Consider the following 22,005-nt stretch of genomic DNA (forward strand, 5'->3'; position numbering starts at 1 on the left):
GTATGCTAAAGCTTTTCTAATGTCAAGTATCATTTCCTTAGACCATGAGATTGTGCAACTCCCGGATACCGTAGGAATGCTTTGGGTGTATCAAACGTCACAACGTAACTGGGTGACTATAAAGGTGCATTACAGGTATCTCCGAAAGTGTCTGTTGGGTTGGCACGAATCGAGACTGGGATTTGTCACTCCGTGTAAGCGGAGAGGTATCTCTGGGCCCACTCGGTAGGACATCATCATATGCGCAATGTGACCAAAGAGTTGATCATGGGATGATGTGTTACGGAACGAGTAAAGAGACTTGCCGGTAACGAGATTGAACTAGGTATTGGATTCCGACGATCGAATCTCGGGCAAGTAACATACCGATAGACAAAGGGAATTGTAGACGGGATTGATTGAGTCCTTGACATCGTGGTTCATCCGATGAGATCATCGTGGAACATGTGGGAGCCAACATGGGTATCCAGATCCCGCTGTTGGTTATTGACCGGAGAACGTCTCGGTCATGTCTGCATGTCTCCCGAACCCGTAGGGTCTACACACTTAAGGTTCGATGACGCTAGGGTTATAAAGGAAGCTTGTATGTGGTTACTGAATGTTGTTCGGAGTCCCGGATGAGATCCCGGACGTCACGAGGAGTTCCGGAATGGTCCGGAGGTAAAGATTTATATATAGGAAGTCCTGTTTCGGCCATCGGGACAAGTTTCGGGGTCATCGGTATTGTACCGGGACCACCGGAAGGGTCCCGGGGGCCCACCGGGTGGGGCCACCTACCCCGGGGGGCACATGGGCTGTAGGGGGTGCGCCTTGGCCTACATGGGCCAAGGGCACCAGCCCCAAGAGGCCCATGCGCCTGGGAAAACCCTAAAGGAAGAGTCCCAGCAGGGGAAGGCACCTCCTAGGTGCCTTGGGGGGGAAGGACTCCTCCCCTGGCCGCCGCCCCCTTGGAGATTGGATCTCCTAGGGGCTGGCGCACCCCCCCCCCTTGGGATCCCTATATATAGTGGGGTAGGAGGGCCTCTCAAACACACCTTTTGCCTTTGGTGCAGCCCCTCCCTCTCCCCCAAGTTCTTCTCCTCTTCTGCGGTGCTTGGCGAAGCCCTGCAGGATTGCCACGCTCATCCATCACCACCACGCCGTTGTGCTGCTGCTGGATGGAGTCTTCCTCAACCTCTCCCTCTCTCCTTGCTGGATCAAGGCATGGGAGACATCACCGGGCTGTACGTGTGTTGAACGCGGAGGTGTTGTCCGTTCGGCACTAGGATCATCGGTGATTTGAATCACGACGAGTACGACTCCATCAACCCCGTTCACTTGAACGCTTCCGCTTAGCGATCTACAAGGGTATGTAGATGCACTCTCCTTCCCCTCGTTGCTGGTTTCTCCATAGATAGATCTTGGTGACACGTAGGAAAATTTTGAATTTATGCTACGTTCCCCAACAGTGGCATCATGAGCTAGGTCTATTGCGTAGATTCTATGCACGAGTAGAACACAAAGTAGTTGTGGACGTTGATTTTGTTCAATATGCTTGCCGTTACTAGTCTTATCTTGATTCGGCGGCATCGTGGGATGAAGCGGCCCGGACCGACCTTACACGTACTCTTATGTGAGACTGGTTCCACCGACTGACATGCACTAGATGCATAAGGTGGCTAGCGGGTGTCTGTCTCTCCTACTTTAGTCGGATCGGATTCGATGAAAAGGGTCCTTATGAAGGGTAAATAGCAATTGGCATATCACGTTGTGGTTTTTGCGTAGGTAAGAAACGTTCTTGCTAGAAACCCATAGCAGCCACGTAAAACATGCAAACAACAATTAGAGGACGTCTAACTTGTTTTTGCAGGGTATGCTATGTGATGTGATATGGCCAAAAGGATGTGATGAATGATATATGTGATGTATGAGATTGATCATGTTCTTGTCAAGGGAATCACGACTTGCATGTCAATGACGAGACAACTTCAAGGAGATCATGATGATGGAGATCATGGTGTCGTGCCGGTGACGATGATGATCATGGAGCCCCGAAGATGGAGATCAAAAGGAGCAATATGATATTGGCCATATCATGTCACTATTATTTGATTGCATATGATGTTTATCATGTTTATACATCTTATTTGCTTAGAACGACGGTAGTAAATAAGATGATCCCTCATTAAAATTTCAAGAAGTGTTCTCCCCTAACTGTGCACCGTTGCTACAGTTCGTCGTTTCTAAGCACCACGTGTTAATCGGGTGTGATGGATCCTTACGTTCACATACAACGGGTGTAAGACAGTTTTACACATGCAAAAACACTTAGGGTTAACTTGACGAGCCTAGCATGTACAGACATGGCCTCGGAACACAGAAGACCGAAAGGTCGAGCATGAGTCGTATAGAAGATACGATCAACATGAAGATGTTCACCGACGTTGACTAGTCCGTCTCACGCACAGATCGGACACGGCCTAGTTGACTCGGATCATGTAATCACTTAGATGACTAGAGGGATGTCTATCTGAGTGGGAGTTCATAAGATGAACTTAATTATCCTGAACATAGTCAAAAAGGATTTTGCAAATTATGTCGTAGCTCGCGTTTCAGTTCTACTGTTTAGATATGTTCCTAGAGAAAAATTAGTTGAAAGTTGATAGTAGCAATTATGCGGACTAGGTCCGTAAACTGAGGATTGTCCTCATTGCTTCTTAGAAGGCTTATGTTCTTAATGCACCGCTCAGTGTGCTAAACCTCGAACGTTGTCTGTGGATGTTGCGAACATCTGACATACACGTTTTGATAACTACATGATAGTTCAGTTAAACGGTTTAGAGTTGAGGCACCAAAGACGTTTTTGAAACGTCACGAAACATATGAGATGTTTTGAGGGCTGAAATTGGAATTTCAGGCTCGTGCCCACGTCAAGAGGTATAAGACCTCCGACGATTTTCTTAACCTGCAAACTAAGGAGAAAAGCTCAATTGTTGAGCTTGTGCTCAGATTGTCTGAGTACAACAATCATTTGAATCAAGTGGGATTTGATCTTCCAGATAAGATAGTGATGTTTCTCTGAAGTCATTACCACCAAGCTGCTAGAGCTTCGTGATGAACTATAATATATCGGGGACATGTATGATGATCTTTGAGATATTCGTGATGTTTGACACCACAAAAGTAGAAATCAAGAAGGAGCATCAATTGTTGATGGTTGGTGAAACCACTAGTTTCAAGAAGGGCAAGGGCACGAAGGGATACTTCATAAAACGGCAATTCAGCTGCTGCTCTAGTGAAGAAACCCAAGGTTGAACCCAAACCCGAGACTAAGTGCTTCTGTAATAAAGGGAACAGCCACTGGAGCAGAATTACCCTAGATACTTGGTAGATTAGAAGGCTGGCAAGGTCGATAGAAGTATATTGGATATACATTATGTTAATGTGTACTTTACTAGTACTCCTAGTAGCACCAGGGTATTAGATACCGGTTCGGTTGCTAAGTGTTAGTAACTCGAAATAAAAGCTACGGAATAAACGGAGACTAGCTAAAGGTGAGCTGACGATATGTGTTGGAAGTGTTTCCAATGTTGATATGATCAAGCATCGCAAGCTCCCTCTACCATCGAGATTGGTGTTTGCGTTGAGCATAGACATGATTGGATTATGTCTATCGCAATACGGTTATTCATTTAAGGAGAATAATGGTTACTCTGTTTATTTGAATAATACCTTCAATGGTCTTACACCTAAAATGAATGGTTTATTGAATCTCGATCGTAGTGATACACATGTTCATGCCAAAAGATAGTAATTATAGTACCACCTACTTGTGGCACTGCCACATAAGTCATATCGGTATAAAACGCATGAAGAAGCTCCATGTTGATGGATCTTTGGGCTCACTCGTTTTGAAAAGTTTGAGACATGCGAACCATGTTTGTTGGTAGATATGCATGAAGAAACTCTATACAGATGGATCGTTTGGACTCACTTGATTTTGAATCACTTGAGACATGCAAATCATACCACATGGGCAAGATGACTGAAAGCCTCGTTTGCAGTAAAATGGAACTAGAAAGCAACTTGTTGGAAGTAATACATTTTGATGTGTGCAGTCCAATGAGTGCTGAGGCATGTAGTGGATATCGTTATGTTCTTACTTCACAGATGATTTGAGTAGATGTTGAGTATATTTACTTGATGAATCACGAGTCTGAATTATTGAAAGGTTCAAGTAATTTCAGGGTGAAGTTGAAAGATCGTCGTGACAAGAGGATAAAATATCTATGATATGATCATAGAGATGAATATCTGAATTACGAGTTTGGCACAGAATTAAGACATTGTGGAAATTGTTTCACAACTGATACAGCCTGGAACACCATAGTGTGATGGTGTGTCCGAACATCATAACTGCACCCTATTGGATATGATGCATACCATGATGTCTCTTATCAAATTACCACAATAGTTTATGGGTTAGGCATTAAAGACAACCACATTCACTTTAAATAGGGCACCACGTAATCCCGATGAGATGACACCGTATGTACTATGGTTTAGAGAAACCTAAGCTGTCATTTCTTAAAAGTTTGGGGCTGCGACGCTTATGTGAAAAAGTTTCAGGCTGATAAGCTCGAACCCAAAGCGGATAAATGCATCTTCATAGGACACCCAAAACAGTTGGGTATACCTCCTGTCTCAGATTCGAAAGCAATAAGGGATTGTTTCTAGAATCGGGTTCTTTCTCGAGGAAAAGTTTCTCTCGAAAGAATTGAGTGGGAGGATGGTGGAGACTTGATGAGGTTATTGAACCGTCTCTTCAATTAGTGTGTGGCAGGGCACTGGAAGTTGTTCCTGTGGCACCTACACCAATTGAAGTGGAAGCTTATGACAGTGATCATGAAACTTCAGATCAAGTCACTACCAAACATCGTAGGATGACAAGGATGCGTACTACTTCAGAGTGGTACGTAACCTGTCTTGGAAGTCATGTTGCTAGACAACAATGAACCTACGAGCTATGGAGAAGCGATGGTGGGCCTGGATTCCGATAAATGGCTCGAGGCCATAAAATCCCGAGAGAGGATCCATGTATGAAAACAAAGTGTAGACTTTGGCAGTATGGCTCGATGGTCGTAAGGCTGTTGAGTACAGATGGATTTTAAAAGGAAGACGGACAATGATGGTAAATGTCACCATTAAGAAAGCTCGACTTGTCGTTAAGATGTTTTCCGACAAGTTCAAAGAGTTGACTACGATGAGACTTTCTCACTTGTAGCGATGCTAAGAGTCTGTTGGAATTATATCAGCGATTACTGCATTATTTATGAAATCTTGCAGATAGGATGTCAAAACATTGTTTCCTCGACGATTTTCTTGAGGAAAGGTTGTATGTGATACAACCGGAAGGTTTTGTCAATCCTGGAAGATGCTAATAAGTATGCAAAGCTCCAGCAATCCTTCTAAGGACTGGAGTAAGCATCTCGGAGTTGGAATGTATGCTTTGATGAGATGGTCAAAGATTTTGGGTTTATACAAAGTTTATGAGAAACTTGTATTTCCAAAGAAGTGAGTGGGAGCACTATAGAATTTCCGATGAGTATGTGTTGTTAACATGTTGTTGATCGGAAATGATGTAGAATTTCTAGAAAGCATGTAGGGTTATTTGGAAAGTGTTTTTCAATGGAAAGCCTGGATTAAGCTACTTGAACATTGAGCATCAAGATCTATAAGGATAGATCAAAACGCTTAATAGTACTTCCAAATGAGCACATACCTTGACATGATCTTGAAGGTGTTCAATATGGATCAGTCAAAGAAGGAGTTCTTGCCTGAGTTATAAGGTATGAAGTTAAGACTTAAAGCTCGACCACGGCAGAATAGAGAGAAAAGACGAAGGTCGTCCCCTATGCTTAAGACGTAGGCTCTACAGTATGCTATGTTGTGTACCGCACCTGAAGTGTGCCTTGCCATGAGTCGGTCAAGGGGTCCAAGAGTGATCCATGAATGGATCACAGGACAGCGATCAAAGTTATCGTTAGTAACTGGTGGACTAAGGAAGTTTCTCGGTTATGGAGGTGGTAAAAAGAGTTCGTCGTAAAGGGTTACGTCGATGCAAGCTTAACACCTATCCGGATAGCTCTGAGTAGAGATATCGGATGCATATAATGGAGCAACAATTTAGAATAGCTCCAAGTAGAACAGTTATTTGGAATAGCTCCAAATAGAGCGTGGTAGCTGCATCTAGGAGATGACATAGAGATTTGTAAAGCACACACGGATCTGAAAGGTTCAGACCCGTTGACTAAAACCTCTCTCACAAGCAACATGATCAAACCTAGAACTCATTGAGTGTTAATCACATAGTGATGTGAGCTAGACTACTGACTCTAGTAAACTCTTGGGTGTTAGTCACATGGTGATGTGACCTGTGAATGTTAATCACATGGCGATGTGAACTAGATTATTGACTCTAGTGCAAGTGGGAGACTGTTGGAAATATGCCCTAGAGGCAATAATAAATTGATTATTATTATATTTCCTTGTTCATGATAATCGTTTATTATCCATGCTATAATTGTATTGATAGGAAACTCAGATACATGTGTGGATACATAGACAACGCCATGTCCCTAGTAAGCCTCTAGTTGACTAGCTCGTTGATCAATAGATGGTTACGGTTTCCTGACCATGGACATTGGATGTCGTTGATAACGGGATCACATCATTAGGAGAATGATGTGATGGACAAGACCCAATCCTGAGCCTAGCACAAAGGTCGTGTAGTTCGTATGCTAAAGCTTTTCTAATGTCAAATATCATTTCCTTAGACCATGAGATTGTGCAACTCCCGGATACCGTAGGAATGCTTTGGGTGTATCAAACGTCACAACGTAACTGGGTGACTATAAAGGTGCATTACAGGTATCTCCGAAAGTGTCTGTTGGGTTGGCACGAATCGAGACTGGGATTTGTCACTCCGTGTAAGCGGAGAGGTATCTCTGGGCCCACTCGGTAGGACATCATCATATGCGCAATGTGACCAAAGAGTTGATCACGGGATGATGTGTTACGGAACGAGTAAAGAAACTTGCCGGTAACGAGATTGAACTAGGTATTGGATTCCGACGATCGAATCTCGGGCAAGTAACATACCGATAGACAAAGGGAATTGTATACGGGATTGATTGAGTCCTTGACATCGTGGTTCATCCGATGAGATCATCGTGGAACATGTGGGAGCCAACATGGGTATCCAGATCCCGCTGTTGGTTATTGACCGGAGAACGTCTCGGTCATGTCTGCATGTCTCCCGAACCCGTAGGGTCTACACACTTAAGGTTCGATGACGCTAGGGTTATAAAGGAAGCTTGTATGTGGTACCGAATGTTGTTCGGAGTCCCGGATGAGATCCCGGACGTCACGAGGAGTTCCGGAATGGTCCGGAGGTAAAGATTTATATATAGGAAGTCCTGTTTCGGCCATCGGGACAAGTTTCGGGGTCATCGGTATTGTATGGGGACCACCGGAAGGGTCCCGGGGGCCCACCGGGTGGGGCCACCTACCCCGGGGGCCACATGGCTGTAGGGGGTGCGCCTTGGCCTACATGGGCCAAGGGCACCAGCCCCAAGAGGCCCATGCGCCTGGGGAAACCCTAAAGGAAGAGTCCCAGCAGGGGAAGGCACCTCCTAGGTGCCTTGGGGGGGAAGGACTCTTCCCCTGGCCGCCGCCCCCTTGGAGATTGAATCTCCTAGGGGCTGGCGCACCCCCCCTTGGGATCCCTATATATAGTGGGGTAGGAGGGCCTCTCAAACACACCTTTTGCCTTTGGTGCAGCCCCTCCCTCTCTCCCAAGTTCTTCTCCTCTTCTGCGGTGCTTGGCGAAGCCCTGCAGGATTGCCACGCTCATCCATCACCACCACGCCGTTGTGCTGCTGCTGGATGGAGTCTTCCTCAACCTCTCCCTCTCTCCTTGCTGGATCAAGGCATGGGAGACGTCACCGGGCTGTACGTGTGTTGAACGCGGAGGTGTTGTCCGTTCGGCACTAGGATCATCGGTGATTTGAATCACGACGAGTACGACTCCATCAACCCCGTTCACTTGAACGCTTCCGCTTAGCGATCTACAAGGGTATGTAGATGCACTCTCCTTCCCCTCGTTGCTGGTTTCTCCATAGATAGATCTTGGTGACACGTAGGAAAATTTTGAATTTATGCTATGTTCCCCAACAACCACCCCCCACCCCCACCCCCATGTAGCGTAGGCGCCACCAACCTACCCGTGGCAGCCGCCTCCCTTCGTCAACCTCGGGGCAGACGAGGAAGACGGCAATGATGGCATGTAGTGAAGACGCCGGCCATGACGGGGCGACGGCTTGTTTCCTTTTGATAAAAAGTTTTAAGTTTAAGTTTAATGCATGTTGAACGTTGGTCGTGACTTTTAGATGTTTAATGTAGCATGTAGTTATCTTTTAAATTACTTTTGATGTGTTTTTATTTGAATTTTAGTTAAATTTGTATGCTCTTGCCGATTGCGTCGGGCCGTTGGGTGCGACAACGCACGGACGACCACAAACGGGCACTCTTGTCCGTTTTATCAACCCAAACAGACAGAGTCTGAACAAAACGAACGTCCATTTACGATCATGCAATGGAGTTGGCCTTAACCATGATCACCGCAAGAGCTTTTTTTTTTGCGAATTACCACAAGAGAAACTTAATTTACCAAAGACCATTTTGTTTGGTGTCGATCCACTTGTTCAGTTAAAAAAGAAGCATGTGTACTTTGAATAAAAACTAATGTAGTGTCAAAAACGCTCTTATATTATGAAACAGAGTGATCAGTTATTGAGCCCAATAAACACTCGGACAAAATTAAATTAGGAATTATTTTGGAAAACGAAAAGATGCCACGAATTCACTTTACTGTGCTCCGATTATAAGCTTCTGATCTGACACCAGGATCTCATTTTCGCTAGTAGCGCTTGTTACACGATTATGAGTCCGCCAAACAAGTGCTTTTCTTTTGTTTCTCCTAAAGATTAACACCTCACTGTGAGATTATATTCAGCAAAAACTTACTCCACAGTGTAGACATGGGCTTTGCTACATGTACGTAGAGTTTGTATGTAAACCTACTTAAAAGCTGACTTGTCAAGATTTACGTAGGTGTAGGATTATTCGTGTACACACTAGCGATGAAATTCCCCATAATTTGATTATTACTTTCTCTCTCCCCGTCTCTCTTTTATTCTTCTCTCCTCGACGACTTCGCACGGGCGTCCATCCTCTACAAATACGCCCGGCCATTGCGCTGCGCGGACACTCGCGCCCACCTCGCTCGCTCGCTCCACCGGGACAAACTACAAAGTCAAGTAGTCAACCACAATGGCAACTCCGGCAGCCACCTCTTTGGCCCTCACCGTCGTCCTCCTCCTGGTGGCCTTCACGGCAGGCGCCGGCGCAGCCACCTTCAGCATCACCAACCGGTGCCCCTTCCCAGTGTGCGCGGCCGCGATGCCGGTGAGCGGCGGCGGCGGCGCGCAGCTGGCGCCCGGCGAGACGTGGACCCTGACGTTCGCGGCCGGCGGGACGGGCGGCAGGATCTGGCCGCGCACGGGCTGCGCCTTCGACCCCGCCACGGGCCGCGGGGGCTGCCAGACCGGCGACTGCGGCGGCGCCCTGCGCTGCGTGCTCTCGGGCAAGCCCCCCGCGACGCTGGCCGAGTTCAACCTCGCGAACGGCGGCGCCCCGGGCAGGTACGGCATATCGGTCGTCGACGGCTTCACCCTGCCCATGGACTTCTCCTGCAGCGGAGCTGGGGACGGCGGCGTGATCCGGTGCAGGGACCCCGGCTGCCCCGACGGAAACCACCGCCCCGGCGAGGGCAAGTACCGCGCCTGCCCGGCCTACAGCGACTACCAGGTCGTCTTCTGCCCATGATCGAGCTCCCACTCCCACGGATCTCTGCGTCCGTGCATGGGCATGGGATGCACCACGAACTCTTACCTCGTAGCCAACTGATCGTCGTTGTCACGTACTTAGTACGTATGGTTGTAAACATGGGAGAATAAACTGATGAACAGAAAGGTTGTGTTGGAGTATCAGCATGAGTGTTCTTGTGTTTGTTTGGCGTCTTGGAGCTCATGTTCCTTCTCATCGATGAGTTTCAGTTAATTTTTTCCTTCTTTTTGATTGATGGCTTAGAAGAGAACCAACGGCTCACGTACTAGTAGACTCATAGATCTCGATTACTTACTCCGTCCGTGCTTAAAAAGATTTGTTTTTACCACTCTAATTTTTGCCCACTTTACTTATGCCACTCTAAAATTTAATATTTCATTTTTGCCCCTCTTAGTTTTTGACAATATATCAATTTTGCCATTCAGTGGCAAAAGCAAAATTTTCAGAGTGGCAATTATGATACATTGCAAAACCTAAGAGTGGCAAAAGTGAAATGAAAAATTATCGTTTTTGCCACTAAATGGCATTTGTGATGTATTGTCAAAAGCTAAGAGTGGCATAAACAAAGTGGGCAAAAACTAGAGTGGCAAAAACAAAGTTTTCCCTAAAAAGAAGGTGCAAACTTCAACCAAGTTACTTGAACGGTTTGAATTTTTATTACAAAAAAAAACGGTTTGAATTCAGACAAAATTTATACACCTTATTTTCAAGCAGGGATGGAGGGTACTTACACTGTTCGATTTTGGTACACCGTCCACTGTTCAACCGTTTGAATCAAGTGTGACATCGATCAGCCAAATGTGAATGGCAGGTCTAAAGAACAGATGAAGAATTCCATGGAAGGGAAGTTAACAAACTTTCTGAAGAAGGCTTTTCCAGCTTCAGACAGTAGGCCGGCCCTATACCCTACTGCGTCTCTGCCCATTCCTGCACTCCAGTTGTACAACCTTGGTGTTGTCTATCAAAAGCAGGAAAGAACGGCAAATGGAGGAAAACCAAATGGTTCGCTCAAAACTAGCAAAACTTACAAAATTATACTGGCCTCAAATGAACGACGCTGGTGCTACATTAGGCTATGTTGGCGATGCGTCAAGGACGTGACAAAAGCGCCCTCCAGTGACATCTCCGATCAATTGTTCGTCCGTTGAATCCGTCCATCATCAGCAATGGACAATCTAAGTCCTATCTATCTTTGTTTGGCGAATGCGGCCCCCGCGTCACCTAGGGTAGGCGATTCGGGCGGCAGCCCCCAACCGCGCCGCCGCCGGGCCCCCCTTCTCCAGCTAATCCCCTCGCCGCCGCCGGAGGCCACAACCGGGCGAAGCCCGCGTCGTGGCGGCGGCGGCGGGGTCTTCCCCCGTGGCGCGGCTCTCCTCTCCCGCGGGGCCCTGCGGCTGGCGGCCTGCCTGCGGCTCGGATCCATGGCGGCGGCCATGGCTGGTGGCACGCGGCGCTGCTTGGCGGCGGGCGGTGCCGGCGTGGTCAGGTGGGCCACTTTCCTGGCTATGTGGATGACGGGGAGGTGGTGAGCTTCGGCTGCGGCTGCGGTTCCTCGCTGGATGTTGGTGGCCATGGTGATGTTCGTCCTCGACCCCGATCTACTTCGATCTGCAGCAGATCCGGCCCTTGGTGGCTTCGGTCACCGTTCTTGGGTGTTGGCCTTGCAGATCCGGTGGCTGGAAGGGTTCCGGGGGAATCTCTTGGTCGGCGTGGCGGCCACTCCGATGGCAGTGCCTTTGGGTGTTGCTTCCCTCGTTGGAGGCTTCGGAGAGGATCTCCTTCCTTCCACCCCTCCCAGGAGCTCAGGTGAAAACCTCAGACCTCCCCTGTTCCAAGCGACGACGACACCACGATGGCGTGCTCCTTCCTGAAGGCGTTGCTCGGGGGCTGCTCAAGCGGCGGTGGAAGTGGCGGCGGTTCGGTGTCGACACATGCATTCTGGTCAGCTTCATCTTGGAGGCTGCGGCGACGTAGGCGACGCTCGTCTAGTGGAGCTACTGTCGATGGTCGAGGCATCGTTGGCAGTCTGCGCCATCAAGTTCGGGGTGCTCAGGGGGAAACCCCAGATCTGGGTCTTCCGGATCGGATGATGATGGCGTTCTATCGCTTTCCCTTTTGGGGGCATCGTTTTGGAGCAAGTGCTGGCTGGAGGGATGGTGGAGCGGTGTTTCATCCCAAACTTTGATGGCGGCGGAGATCGATGGCATGGCGCTGTGGAGACTCGGCGTCCGACGTGCGGAGATGGGCTCGCGCAGGAGGAGGTTGTTGTCTGGCGTCATGGTGACGTCGATGGCAGAGTGGCCAGACAAGGTAGAAGGCTCAATATAATCTGAAGACCCGTGGAAGATGGCAGCGACGACACACGAGTGCGTCTGACCGGATTGTGCCCCAGACCCGGTATGTGGCTCGGCTGGGGCTTCCGAATGAGTTTCAGCTTTCAGCTTTTGATGTTAGGCTTAGGTGAGTGGTTTGGGTAGTGGCCCAGCTAGCACCCCTTCATCATTTTGGATAGAAGTAGCGGCATATGTTGCCAAGATGGTGAATTCAGGCACATTATTGTAATACTTTGTAAGGTCCTCGAAAATAATCAATAAAGTGACCGTATGCATCTCCCAGATGCAGCGGCCAGGGATCATCCTTCTTTTCTAAAAAAAAAAGTAATACTGTAGTAGTCTTCATTTACCTTCGGGTAAGACAGCCGAGGTCAGTAGAAGAATGGAATGTAGTGTGAGGAAGTAGAAACATTGAAATTGTGTGAGACTGACCTTGATATACATCATTGCAAGGCAGTAGATGCGGTACAACTCAAGTTCTTTTATTGGTGGTTTTTGTTGAAGGCACGTAGTCCCATGGGACAGAAGTTGTTCATGAAGTTTCATGCAGTAGCCAACGTAACCAAATTCAAGGCTTATGCATGGACATAGAGAGAACAAAAACATTTTTTTTGAAAAATAAATGCAAAAATTAAGACTTGAAACACGTCAGGAATGGTGGATCTCGTAGTGAAGGACTTGACAAAATTCCAGAACTAGATGGAGAGAGCAGAAGAACATCATTAAAAAATAATACTGTATGGTAAAAAATGAAAAGTTTAATACAGGTATTTTATATAAAAGCCAAAAAATGTAGAACAAATAAATGACACAAAGTACTCTCTTCGTCCCAAAATATAAGAACGTTTCTAACACTAGTATAGTGTCAAAAACGTTCTTATATTCTGGGACAGAGGAAGTACATTCAAATCCATCCATGACAATCAATCAGAAAAAAAAAATCCATCCAAGACAAGATAAACCCAACCAGTGGCGGAGCCAGGAATATTTTTTAGGTGTGGCAGAGTTTGTGAGGGGAAAAAACAATGTAGTAACATATAACTATGTGACTTTCCTGCTTGCTGCCTCTCTTGACGGTGGTTGCTGCCATGCCCACCACGCTGACTAAAGATCGCGTGGTTGCTCTGTAATCGCTGCCTCTATTGCATGCCTTAGGGGTTAGCCGACTAGGGGTCGGTCGGTCGGTCGGCAGTAGGGACAAATATCACAACAAGACATACATTGTCATGAGTTTGGAGGAGTAGCTGTTGCTCCTAGTTGTATATTGTAATACCTCAAGACGATTTGAGTCCAATTAGATCTAGTTTCTTCACCGGAGAGACGGAAAGCGGTGAGGCTCTGGGTTTCGCGGAGTTGGCACTGCTCATCACACAGCTAGAGACAAGCTTGAGCGGCGGCTGCAAGGCGATTCCTGATCAACCGTGCTTGAACGAAACAGCTCCTGTATCTCCAATCAACTAGTACATTTTTTTAGCATGTCCAATCAACTGGAGTACATGTGAATTGATTTGCAATTGACTGCCAATGGTGTCCTCGTTTAGAAGATGGGCTTGTGGGTCATGGGCTTATGTGATGCAAGTCACCTATTGCTTAATTCTCTCCTTCAGCGGCAGTTAGGCCTCTAATGAGGCAGAAACACGTAGGTAACACACAACTACCTGGCGAAATACATTCGAGGCCATGAGTTGCCTGCCCCCTGCGAGTATTCATCCTCCAAATTGACGAAACTGACCAAAAATCCATTGACTCAGCTCAAAGCTTCATACATACAGTATATATATACAATACTTTTGCCAAATTTTAGGTATGGCAGCTGCCAAACCTCGCCATATAGCTGGATCCGCCCCTGAACCCAACTATGCATGGACATGGCCGGTTGCGCACCTAAGCGGGAGGGGTGCCTAGGACGCATTTGCTTTTTTTTTTTTGAGAAGAGGACGCATTTGCGAGACGGAATTGGAGCTCGCCTACGCGAGCCCATTCGTGCAGCCCAATCAAGTGGCCGCAGGGGTGGAGTTGCCCGGTTTATTTTCCCGTTTTCCATACGATACGAGATCACTCCTACTGTACCAGTATGTCAGGAGGTCCCCTAAAAAAGCTAGTATGCCAGGAATTTTTTTGGCTTTTCTGTTTTGCTTTTTCTGTTTCACTTTTTTTCTGTTCTTCATCGTGTTTAAAAAACCGTAGTGTACTTAAATATTCAGAATGTGTTCTAAAAATGATCATCGCGTATTTTGGAGAAAAACGTCTGGTGCATGCTTAAAAGTATTCATCATGCATTAAAAACTTTGATTGAATTTGAAAAATTATACTTCTTTTATTTACAATGTTCATGTATCTTATAAATGCATATTTTTTAAAATTTTATAAATGCATATATGGATTTTCAAAATATATATATATATATATAAACTAATTATTCATATATATAATATATGTTTCATATTTTCGTAAATGTTCACAGGTATGAAAGAGGTGTTCATGTATTACGTGTAAATTCAAAAACAAACAACAACAAAAACCAAAAAACTGGTGTAGATTTTTTTAGAGACACCCAGAATGGCATCTTATATTTGTTATTTATCAAGAAAGAAAAAAAACACAATGGAAAGACAATTGGACGTAGATCGACCAGTACAAAATGAAATTACATTGCAAAATATACTAGGCTTCTTCTTCCCCTGATTGTACACTTCATCCAATTGAAGGGCAACAAATTTTATGGTGCTCATGAGAATGTCACTGGCCGGCCCGTGAGTGGCATTGGCATCAAAGACATGGTATATGCTTCCTTCCCTTGTTCATATGAGCATATATCGTGCTCCTATGCACGTAAATCTATCTTGTTGGTTTTCATCTCTATATGTAGGCGTTTCAAGCTTTGGATTCCTTCAAGGTCCAAAATGCGGGGAAGCCATTCACCTTCAGTCATTGTTGAAGGAAAATTCACAATTGCCAAAAGTATAAGGAGCAACATGCGGCACAAAAAAGAGGTGGGGGCCTAGTCGTCGACCCAAGTGAAAGTGAGAAGGGGCCAAGGAGGAAGTGGAGATCATGGCGGCCGACATGAGCAAAAGTTCATCCAAGACCGAGATGTGTGGTCATCTTTTAGTTGCTTCTCTTTTCATGAACTATGACTGTAACACATGAACTATAGTTATGGCGATCCTTTTGGTGCACTGTAGTACATGCTACGTGATGATGAAAATATATTTGTTGAAAATAAACGACCGAGACGGAACGAATGGGTCAGGCTGATGCACTGCCAGATTGGCGTGGACAAGGGGGTGGATGCCGGCCAAACTGACGACCTAATCGGAAAAAAAAAATATTGCGTGTCCATTTGACTCGGTCGGTTCGAGTTGGTCTCAGCCCAATCCCAAGCCCAAACTCTTCTCCCCAAAGCGTCAACCCAACGCGACCACCTGCTGGTCTGGGACTTTTGGCGTCCATCCGACGCGATTTTGCCCTTAGATAAAAGCAAAACCCTCCCCACAAACCGCAAACCCCGCCCCGCCCCTTCCCTCCCTCCCCCAAATTCGCCCAACACCTTCGGAAACCCAATGGCGAGCTTTAACGCCGCCGGCGCCGGCGCCGCCAACCCCAACCCTAACAAATCCCTCGAGGTGCGTGCGCTTGGCGAATACTGTTGCCCTTGATCTAAATGGCTAAAACCTAATGTATGTGTCGATTCGACCGGGGACTGCCTTCGTTTCGTGCAGGTGAATCCGTCGCCCGGGGACTCGGTTTCCAGCCTCAGCTTCAGCCCCAAGGCGAACCACCTGATTGCCACCTCCTGGGACAACCAGGTGAGCTCACCGCGGCCGTCCGAGGCCTAATGTGTGCGGATAATCGTTTTCTGTTTTGGTGAATCGGTGAGTGAAATACTGAGATGCGATTGGGCTGTTTGGTTTTGGACGCAGGTTCGGTGCTGGGAGGTTCAGCCTGGCGGCCAATGCCAGGCGAAGGCGTCTATTTCGCACGATCAGCCAGTACTTTGCCCTTCTTATCATTTCCTTATATTAGCTCAGCATGGATCTTCAATTTTAGCCTTTGTGGACTGCTAGGTCGCTCTGTCCATGTCTAAATTATCTGTGACCACTAAGCTAGGTTGTTTGGTGTAGGTCCTGTGCTCTGCCTGGAAGGATGACGGGACTACTGTTTTTTCGGGAGGTTGTGACAAAGTGGTGAAGATGTGGCCGCTGCTGTCTGGCGGCCAGGCCACGGCCTTCTCAGGGCACGAGGCGCCGGTCAAAGAACTCGCCTGGATACCACAGATGAGCCTTCTTGTCAGTGGGTCTTGGGATAAGACTCTGAGGTGATCAAATGTGCACAAACCTCAAGTTACATTGATTCCTTTAGAATTAGCTGCGACTCAAATATTTGGTGTTTTCTGTCCAATTTCACATGATATGTTGCATCATAACAGTGGATGCAGTGTCCAGTTAGATAGTTTGTAAAGGACCATGCTACATTATCTTCAAGCACCATGCTGATATACGTACAAACACAATGGACCTACAAAGTTGACTTTGTTAACATGATTGCTGATCATTTTGTTCGGTCCAACCTTATGTCTATCAAGGTACTGGGACATTCGACAACCTAATCCAGCGCACGTTCAGCAACTTCCGGAGCGCTGCTATGCACTCTCACTTAGTTATCCTCTAATGGCGGTCGGTACTGCTGATCGCAACGTAGTTATCTTCAATCTGCAGAACCCACAGGTAAATTATTTCTCTTTACGTTGTATATCTGGTTGTTTACATGGATGCAGTGGAGTTGTACACACTTTATTTTTAATCCATCGTTCTTGTACAGCATTTACACATGTTCTGTTTCTCAACTCAATTGCTAGCTACCATTGTTTAGTGTCCAAGTACGTAGTTTATGGCTTTCCGTAACGCCTACTTCCACTGTTTCCCCCCCAATGATATTTTCACTGTTTTTCAGTGCTATTACAACGAAGTCTTACTCTAGCGGGCAGATATCCATTATAGCGATTGCCCTAGAGGGAAGATATCATTGTGAAATTGACATTTTTCATTGTGTGAAGTGTTTTCAGTGGTATGCTAAATGGTGTTAGCAAATAGCTTGCCTCTCTTAGTTGTTAAAATTTTCAAGGTTTGGAAAAAAAATAGCTTGCCTCTCTTAGTTGTTAAAATTTTCAAGGTTTGGAAAAAAAATAGCTTGCCTCTCTTAGTTGTTTAAAGGTTAAAATTCAAACTGCGATAATTCCCCTAATGTGGTTGAGATTTTAAAATTTCTCAACCATCGCGGTGTTGGCTTATTCCTGGCCTGATGAACATTTAGTTGGAGTTAAGTCTTTGAAGGTGAAAAATCGTCAAGGTGGCAATTTCTTTCCTCAACCTGTAGCAAGAGTAAATAAGCAATGATTTGCTGTGGGTTGAGAGAGGCAAGCTATTTGCTAACAGCATTCAAAATTTCTCAACCATCGTGGTGTTGGCTTATTCCTGGCCTGATGAACATTTAGTTGGAGTAAAGTGTTTGAAGGTGAAAAATCATCAAGGTGACAATTTCTTTCCTCAACCTGTAGCAAGAGTAAATAAGCAATGATTTGCTGTGGGTTGTCCTGTCCAACTGAATTTCCACATGTTTGCTACTGGAATAATAGTGTACATATGTTTTTTAGATGCTCTAAGTCTTACTTGCATATTTGACAATCTCATACTTTTAACAGGCTGAATTCAAGAGGATCGTGTCACCTTTGAAATTCCAGACAAGGTGTATCGCCGCCTTCCCTGATCAACAAGGATTCTTGGTAGTGCCACTTCTTGTGTTTCATCCAAATGTGTGGCCCAGTTTGCTGGGTTCTTCCAGTGAATTTAGCTCTTATTCATCATCTCTTTAATGACTTATGTGGCTAACTAGTTAACACACCTTCTATCCTGAGAAAAATAAACAAACCCTAACTAGGTCTTCTGCACAAGTTTGGCCATTTGTGTCCTCCAACCTAATACATGATAAAACCCACTAAGCTGTAGAGTCCAAATTTAAAACTATATTTGGTGAGCATTCAGAAAAACAAGTAAACACTATAAGTATTTCGTTAGCATTTATTAGAATATAGAAATATCATGAATTGTTGAATGCTATGTTAATTGTGTCACCATTCAATTGTCCTGGATGCATCATCACTCAATTTCTCTGTTTCAAAATTTTATATCTGCAGAAATTCCGCACTTTAGGATTGTTGAAGAAAACGACCTTGTTATGAGAAATTAATGCTTATTTCTCCTTTTTTGTGACTGAATGCTTATTTCTCATTGTATGTTCCACCTTTCCTGGCAAAATCACTCCACCCAATGTTTTAAGTCCATGGATTTTGTTATTCTAAGTCCACTGTAAAAATTGTTCCCAGTTCTTGTAAAATTTCACCGTTTTGTCAACTGCTTATGTTTTGTGTTATAGTTAGGCAATACTGTTTTGAAGCCATTGTACTGGAGGTAGCAGATAAACGGTTTACTGTTTTTATTTTTCATGAGCATTTGATTAACCTATGGCTTGTTCCGAAGGTTGGATCAATAGAGGGACGCGTTGGTGTTCATCATGTGGATGATTCTAATCAAAGCAAGAATTTCACATTCAAATGTCACCGTGAGGGCAGTGATATATTCTCTGTTAACTCGCTGAACTTTCATCCTGTAAGATAATTTCTTCATACCATTTGAATTATTTTGTTGTCTATTTCCTGAGATTGTAGGACGATATTTTTTAAAAAATTTGGAGAAGAAAATTGCTTTCACTCACTATGAACATTCATTCGAATTCAAATATCTGAATACCTGCTGATTGTCCTATGATCAGCAATTATCAGGAACTGTCTTGAACTAAGCAATTCAAATTGCTGTGCTTTGCATTCCTTTCAGGTGCACCATACATTTGCTACTGCAGGCTCTGATGGAGGTTTCAACTTTTGGGACAAGGACAGTAAACAAAGACTGAAGGTCACCCCCCCCCCCCTCTAATTATTTAAGTGATTCTCCCATTGTCTATTGGTGCAGAGTAATTAATGCTGTGATTTCTAATGTGTATTTTCAACTAGATTAGTTATGGTAAACAGAATTAGGACAAATTGTAATGCAACAGCTGGAAAATGTTGTTAGGGCATGTACAATGGTGCTATCTTAGGAGTGCCACCTAGGATAAATGATGAGGTGGAGGAGAGAGAATTCATAAGAAAAGGCTTGTCTTCTCTTATTTAAGAGAAGACAAGAGATGATCTCTTAGCACAATATGTCTCACCACGTTTTTAGGAGATGCTAGTTATTGAAGATAAGGCTAAGAGATTACCCATTGTAGACAATTTTGTTTGTCATCTCTAAATTACAGGCAAGACTTAAGATAAGACCGTCTTATCAACCATTGTACATGCCCTTATATTTCTTTGTGAAATATTAGTTTCTCAAAGAGAAATCATCATTTCCTCGTTTTCCAAAGAATTTGTTTATTGATCACATTTGCTTACGTAGTAAGAGTCCAAACTTCTTGAGTTGAGGATGCATGATCCGCATGAAACCTTCAGTGTCCTTATGTAACCCCGGCACTGGTAGTGACAAGTTTACCATGAGTTATATGTCTTCTATCAATGTTTTTAAGGCGGTAAGGCGACCTAAGGCGAGCACCCACCACCCTGACGCCTAAGCGCCTGCGCCTAAAATGGGCATAATTGCAAGGCGCTGCCAGCATGCCTTGCCGCCTAAGCGTCCAAGACGGGATGCCTTAAAAACAATGCTTATCATTAAAAAGATTCATACAGTGGTGTTTCCTTGCAAACAGAGAGACTTGGATGATTTACAGGAATTCAATTTACCAAATTGTTTAGGACTTCAGTATAAGATTTTTCATTTGTGCCGTTTAAAGATTTATCTTTGATGTATTATTCTTCCTTTACAGGCTTTTAGTAAGTGCCCATCACCCATCACATGCAGCACATTCAATCAGGATGGCTCAATCTTTGCTTATGCGGTAGGCCATCTCTTGTTGCTATCTGCACCAGAATAAGTTGTTAAATATGCATTTCCTGCTTTTGACAATTTTGCTAGATTTATTTGCTCTCTATTGTAATAGAGCTCAACAGATAACATTCAAACACTAGTAGCCAACAGTGAGAGTGGGAGTGCTTAAGTTGCAGGGTCAGAGTTTATTACATGTGATGATACTGGTTTGTATATTTTCTATCCTAATTGTAACAAATTTGTAGATGGTAAAACTGAGAAGGCTTTGATTAACTGGTAGTATGGCACTTTCAATGTCAAAAAGCAGTAGTCATTGACTAGTTGGTGTGGCGGGGACAAAATTGCCTACTCTGTTCAAGTTATTAAGTCCGTATTCTGACTGTCATGTACTGATGTACTGTATTCTGTTCTCCTTTGCTGAGGCATATACACTCTGGTGTTCAAATTGCTAATGTTGCCTAAATTGGTTAGGTATGCTATGATTGGAGCAAGGGCGCCGAGAAGCATAATCCTTCTACTGCAAAGACAAATATCTTTCTGCATAGCGTGCAGGTTTGTGCTTCTTATGATGTATATAGCATATTTAAGTCTTCGATTGATTTCAAAATTCCTTGCAAAGACACAATAAACTTTTACATAGGCACCCCCCTATATATATGCATTTCCTATATATAGGCACCCCCCTTTGAAAGATCACATAACATCGTCACAGTATCCTTTTATGATGCCTGATATCTTTTGCTTAGTTCTTCTCTGACAATCGTTCTGTCATATAGGAATCTGATGTCAAAGGAAAGCCCCGTACTGGAAAAAAGTAGAGACTTGGTAATGACAAGCTGCAGATCTGTGCTCCGAACCTGATGAGTTCACCATCGCCTGATGATAATTACCTGCACGAGTGTTTTAGATGTTGACTCTGTAGGGCATTCCTTCATCTCTGAGACTGCAAGCATATCTTCTATAAAAAGCAGTTGCATTTCTTCCCATGTAAATGGCAGGTCGTAATTTGTTGCTGTAGTTCAGCTGTTTTTCTGCAAGTTGGACGTCGGAGTTTCTTAGGAACAAAGAGTTGAAGGACTACTTGGCTTTAAATCCGTTGATTTGCTGACATGGGAGTTACGGAGCGAATGGGAGAACAGGATTTTTTGGAACCTGGTTTCACGCGCCTGTTAGAACATTATAATTAAGAAACAATACTAGGAAAAAAATCTGAAATTTTTGGGTACCAAATTGATCGTCCATTCTAGTGATTTCTGCTCATGTGATGTTTCATCAAGAAAAAAAGGTCAAAATCAAAGCTATTAAAACACACACTGTTCCGTTAAGAATACCATGGGCGTCATTTCTAAATGAAACTTCACAGGTGAGTAGAATGGTCACCAAGTTTGACACCCCAAAATTTCAGTTTTCCTATTTTTCCTAGTATTTTATTTTATTTTACTTTTCATGTGGCTGCACCCAGAACCATGTTCATCCGTGTATTTTCACGGTCTAGTGTATTTGTGTATTTTTAGTGGCGGGAAGGCAAATGAGGGTATCAGGGGAAATACAAACAAAAGCCCTCCATTTCTATGTGTACGTGTTCGCGGACAATTGGTTGGTGTCTGGTTATCTAACACTGGAACAAACACGAATGAAGTATCCATGTGCTCGCATTATTTCAGAATTTCTGTCGATGTGCTTTCAGTGAGAGAAGATGTTCCCGTTAACGACGATGCGCCTGCGGTAAATTCGTAAATATCAAG

The 22,005-nt window shown here is 44.8% G+C and overlaps 2 protein-coding genes across 2 annotated transcripts; both read left to right on the plus strand.

The window, feature by feature from the left end:
* The first annotated feature begins 9,271 nt into the window (after positions 1–9,271).
* Positions 9,272–10,091, plus strand: LOC125548438 (thaumatin-like protein). Its single transcript, XM_048712028.2, has one exon. The coding sequence runs from the start codon at positions 9,373–9,375 to the stop codon at positions 9,925–9,927; it is 555 nt and encodes a 184-aa protein (XP_048567985.1). The 5' UTR covers positions 9,272–9,372; the 3' UTR covers positions 9,928–10,091.
* A 5,666-nt stretch (positions 10,092–15,757) lies between these two features.
* LOC125544212 (protein RAE1) lies at positions 15,758–21,368 on the plus strand. Its single transcript, XM_048707813.2, has 11 exons — positions 15,758–15,907; positions 16,004–16,090; positions 16,205–16,273; positions 16,406–16,599; positions 16,867–17,008; positions 17,983–18,063; positions 18,818–18,946; positions 19,172–19,249; positions 20,199–20,270; positions 20,732–20,812; positions 21,037–21,368. The coding sequence occupies exons 1-11, from the start codon at positions 15,845–15,847 to the stop codon at positions 21,076–21,078; spliced, it is 1,038 nt and encodes a 345-aa protein (XP_048563770.1). The 5' UTR covers positions 15,758–15,844; the 3' UTR covers positions 21,079–21,368.
* Positions 21,369–22,005: the final 637 nt, after the last annotated feature.

Source organism: Triticum urartu, chromosome 3A (genome assembly GCF_056163025.1).
Source record: "Triticum urartu cultivar PI428250 chromosome 3A, HENAU_Tu73, whole genome shotgun sequence".
NCBI lineage: Eukaryota > Viridiplantae > Streptophyta > Magnoliopsida > Poales > Poaceae > Triticum > Triticum urartu.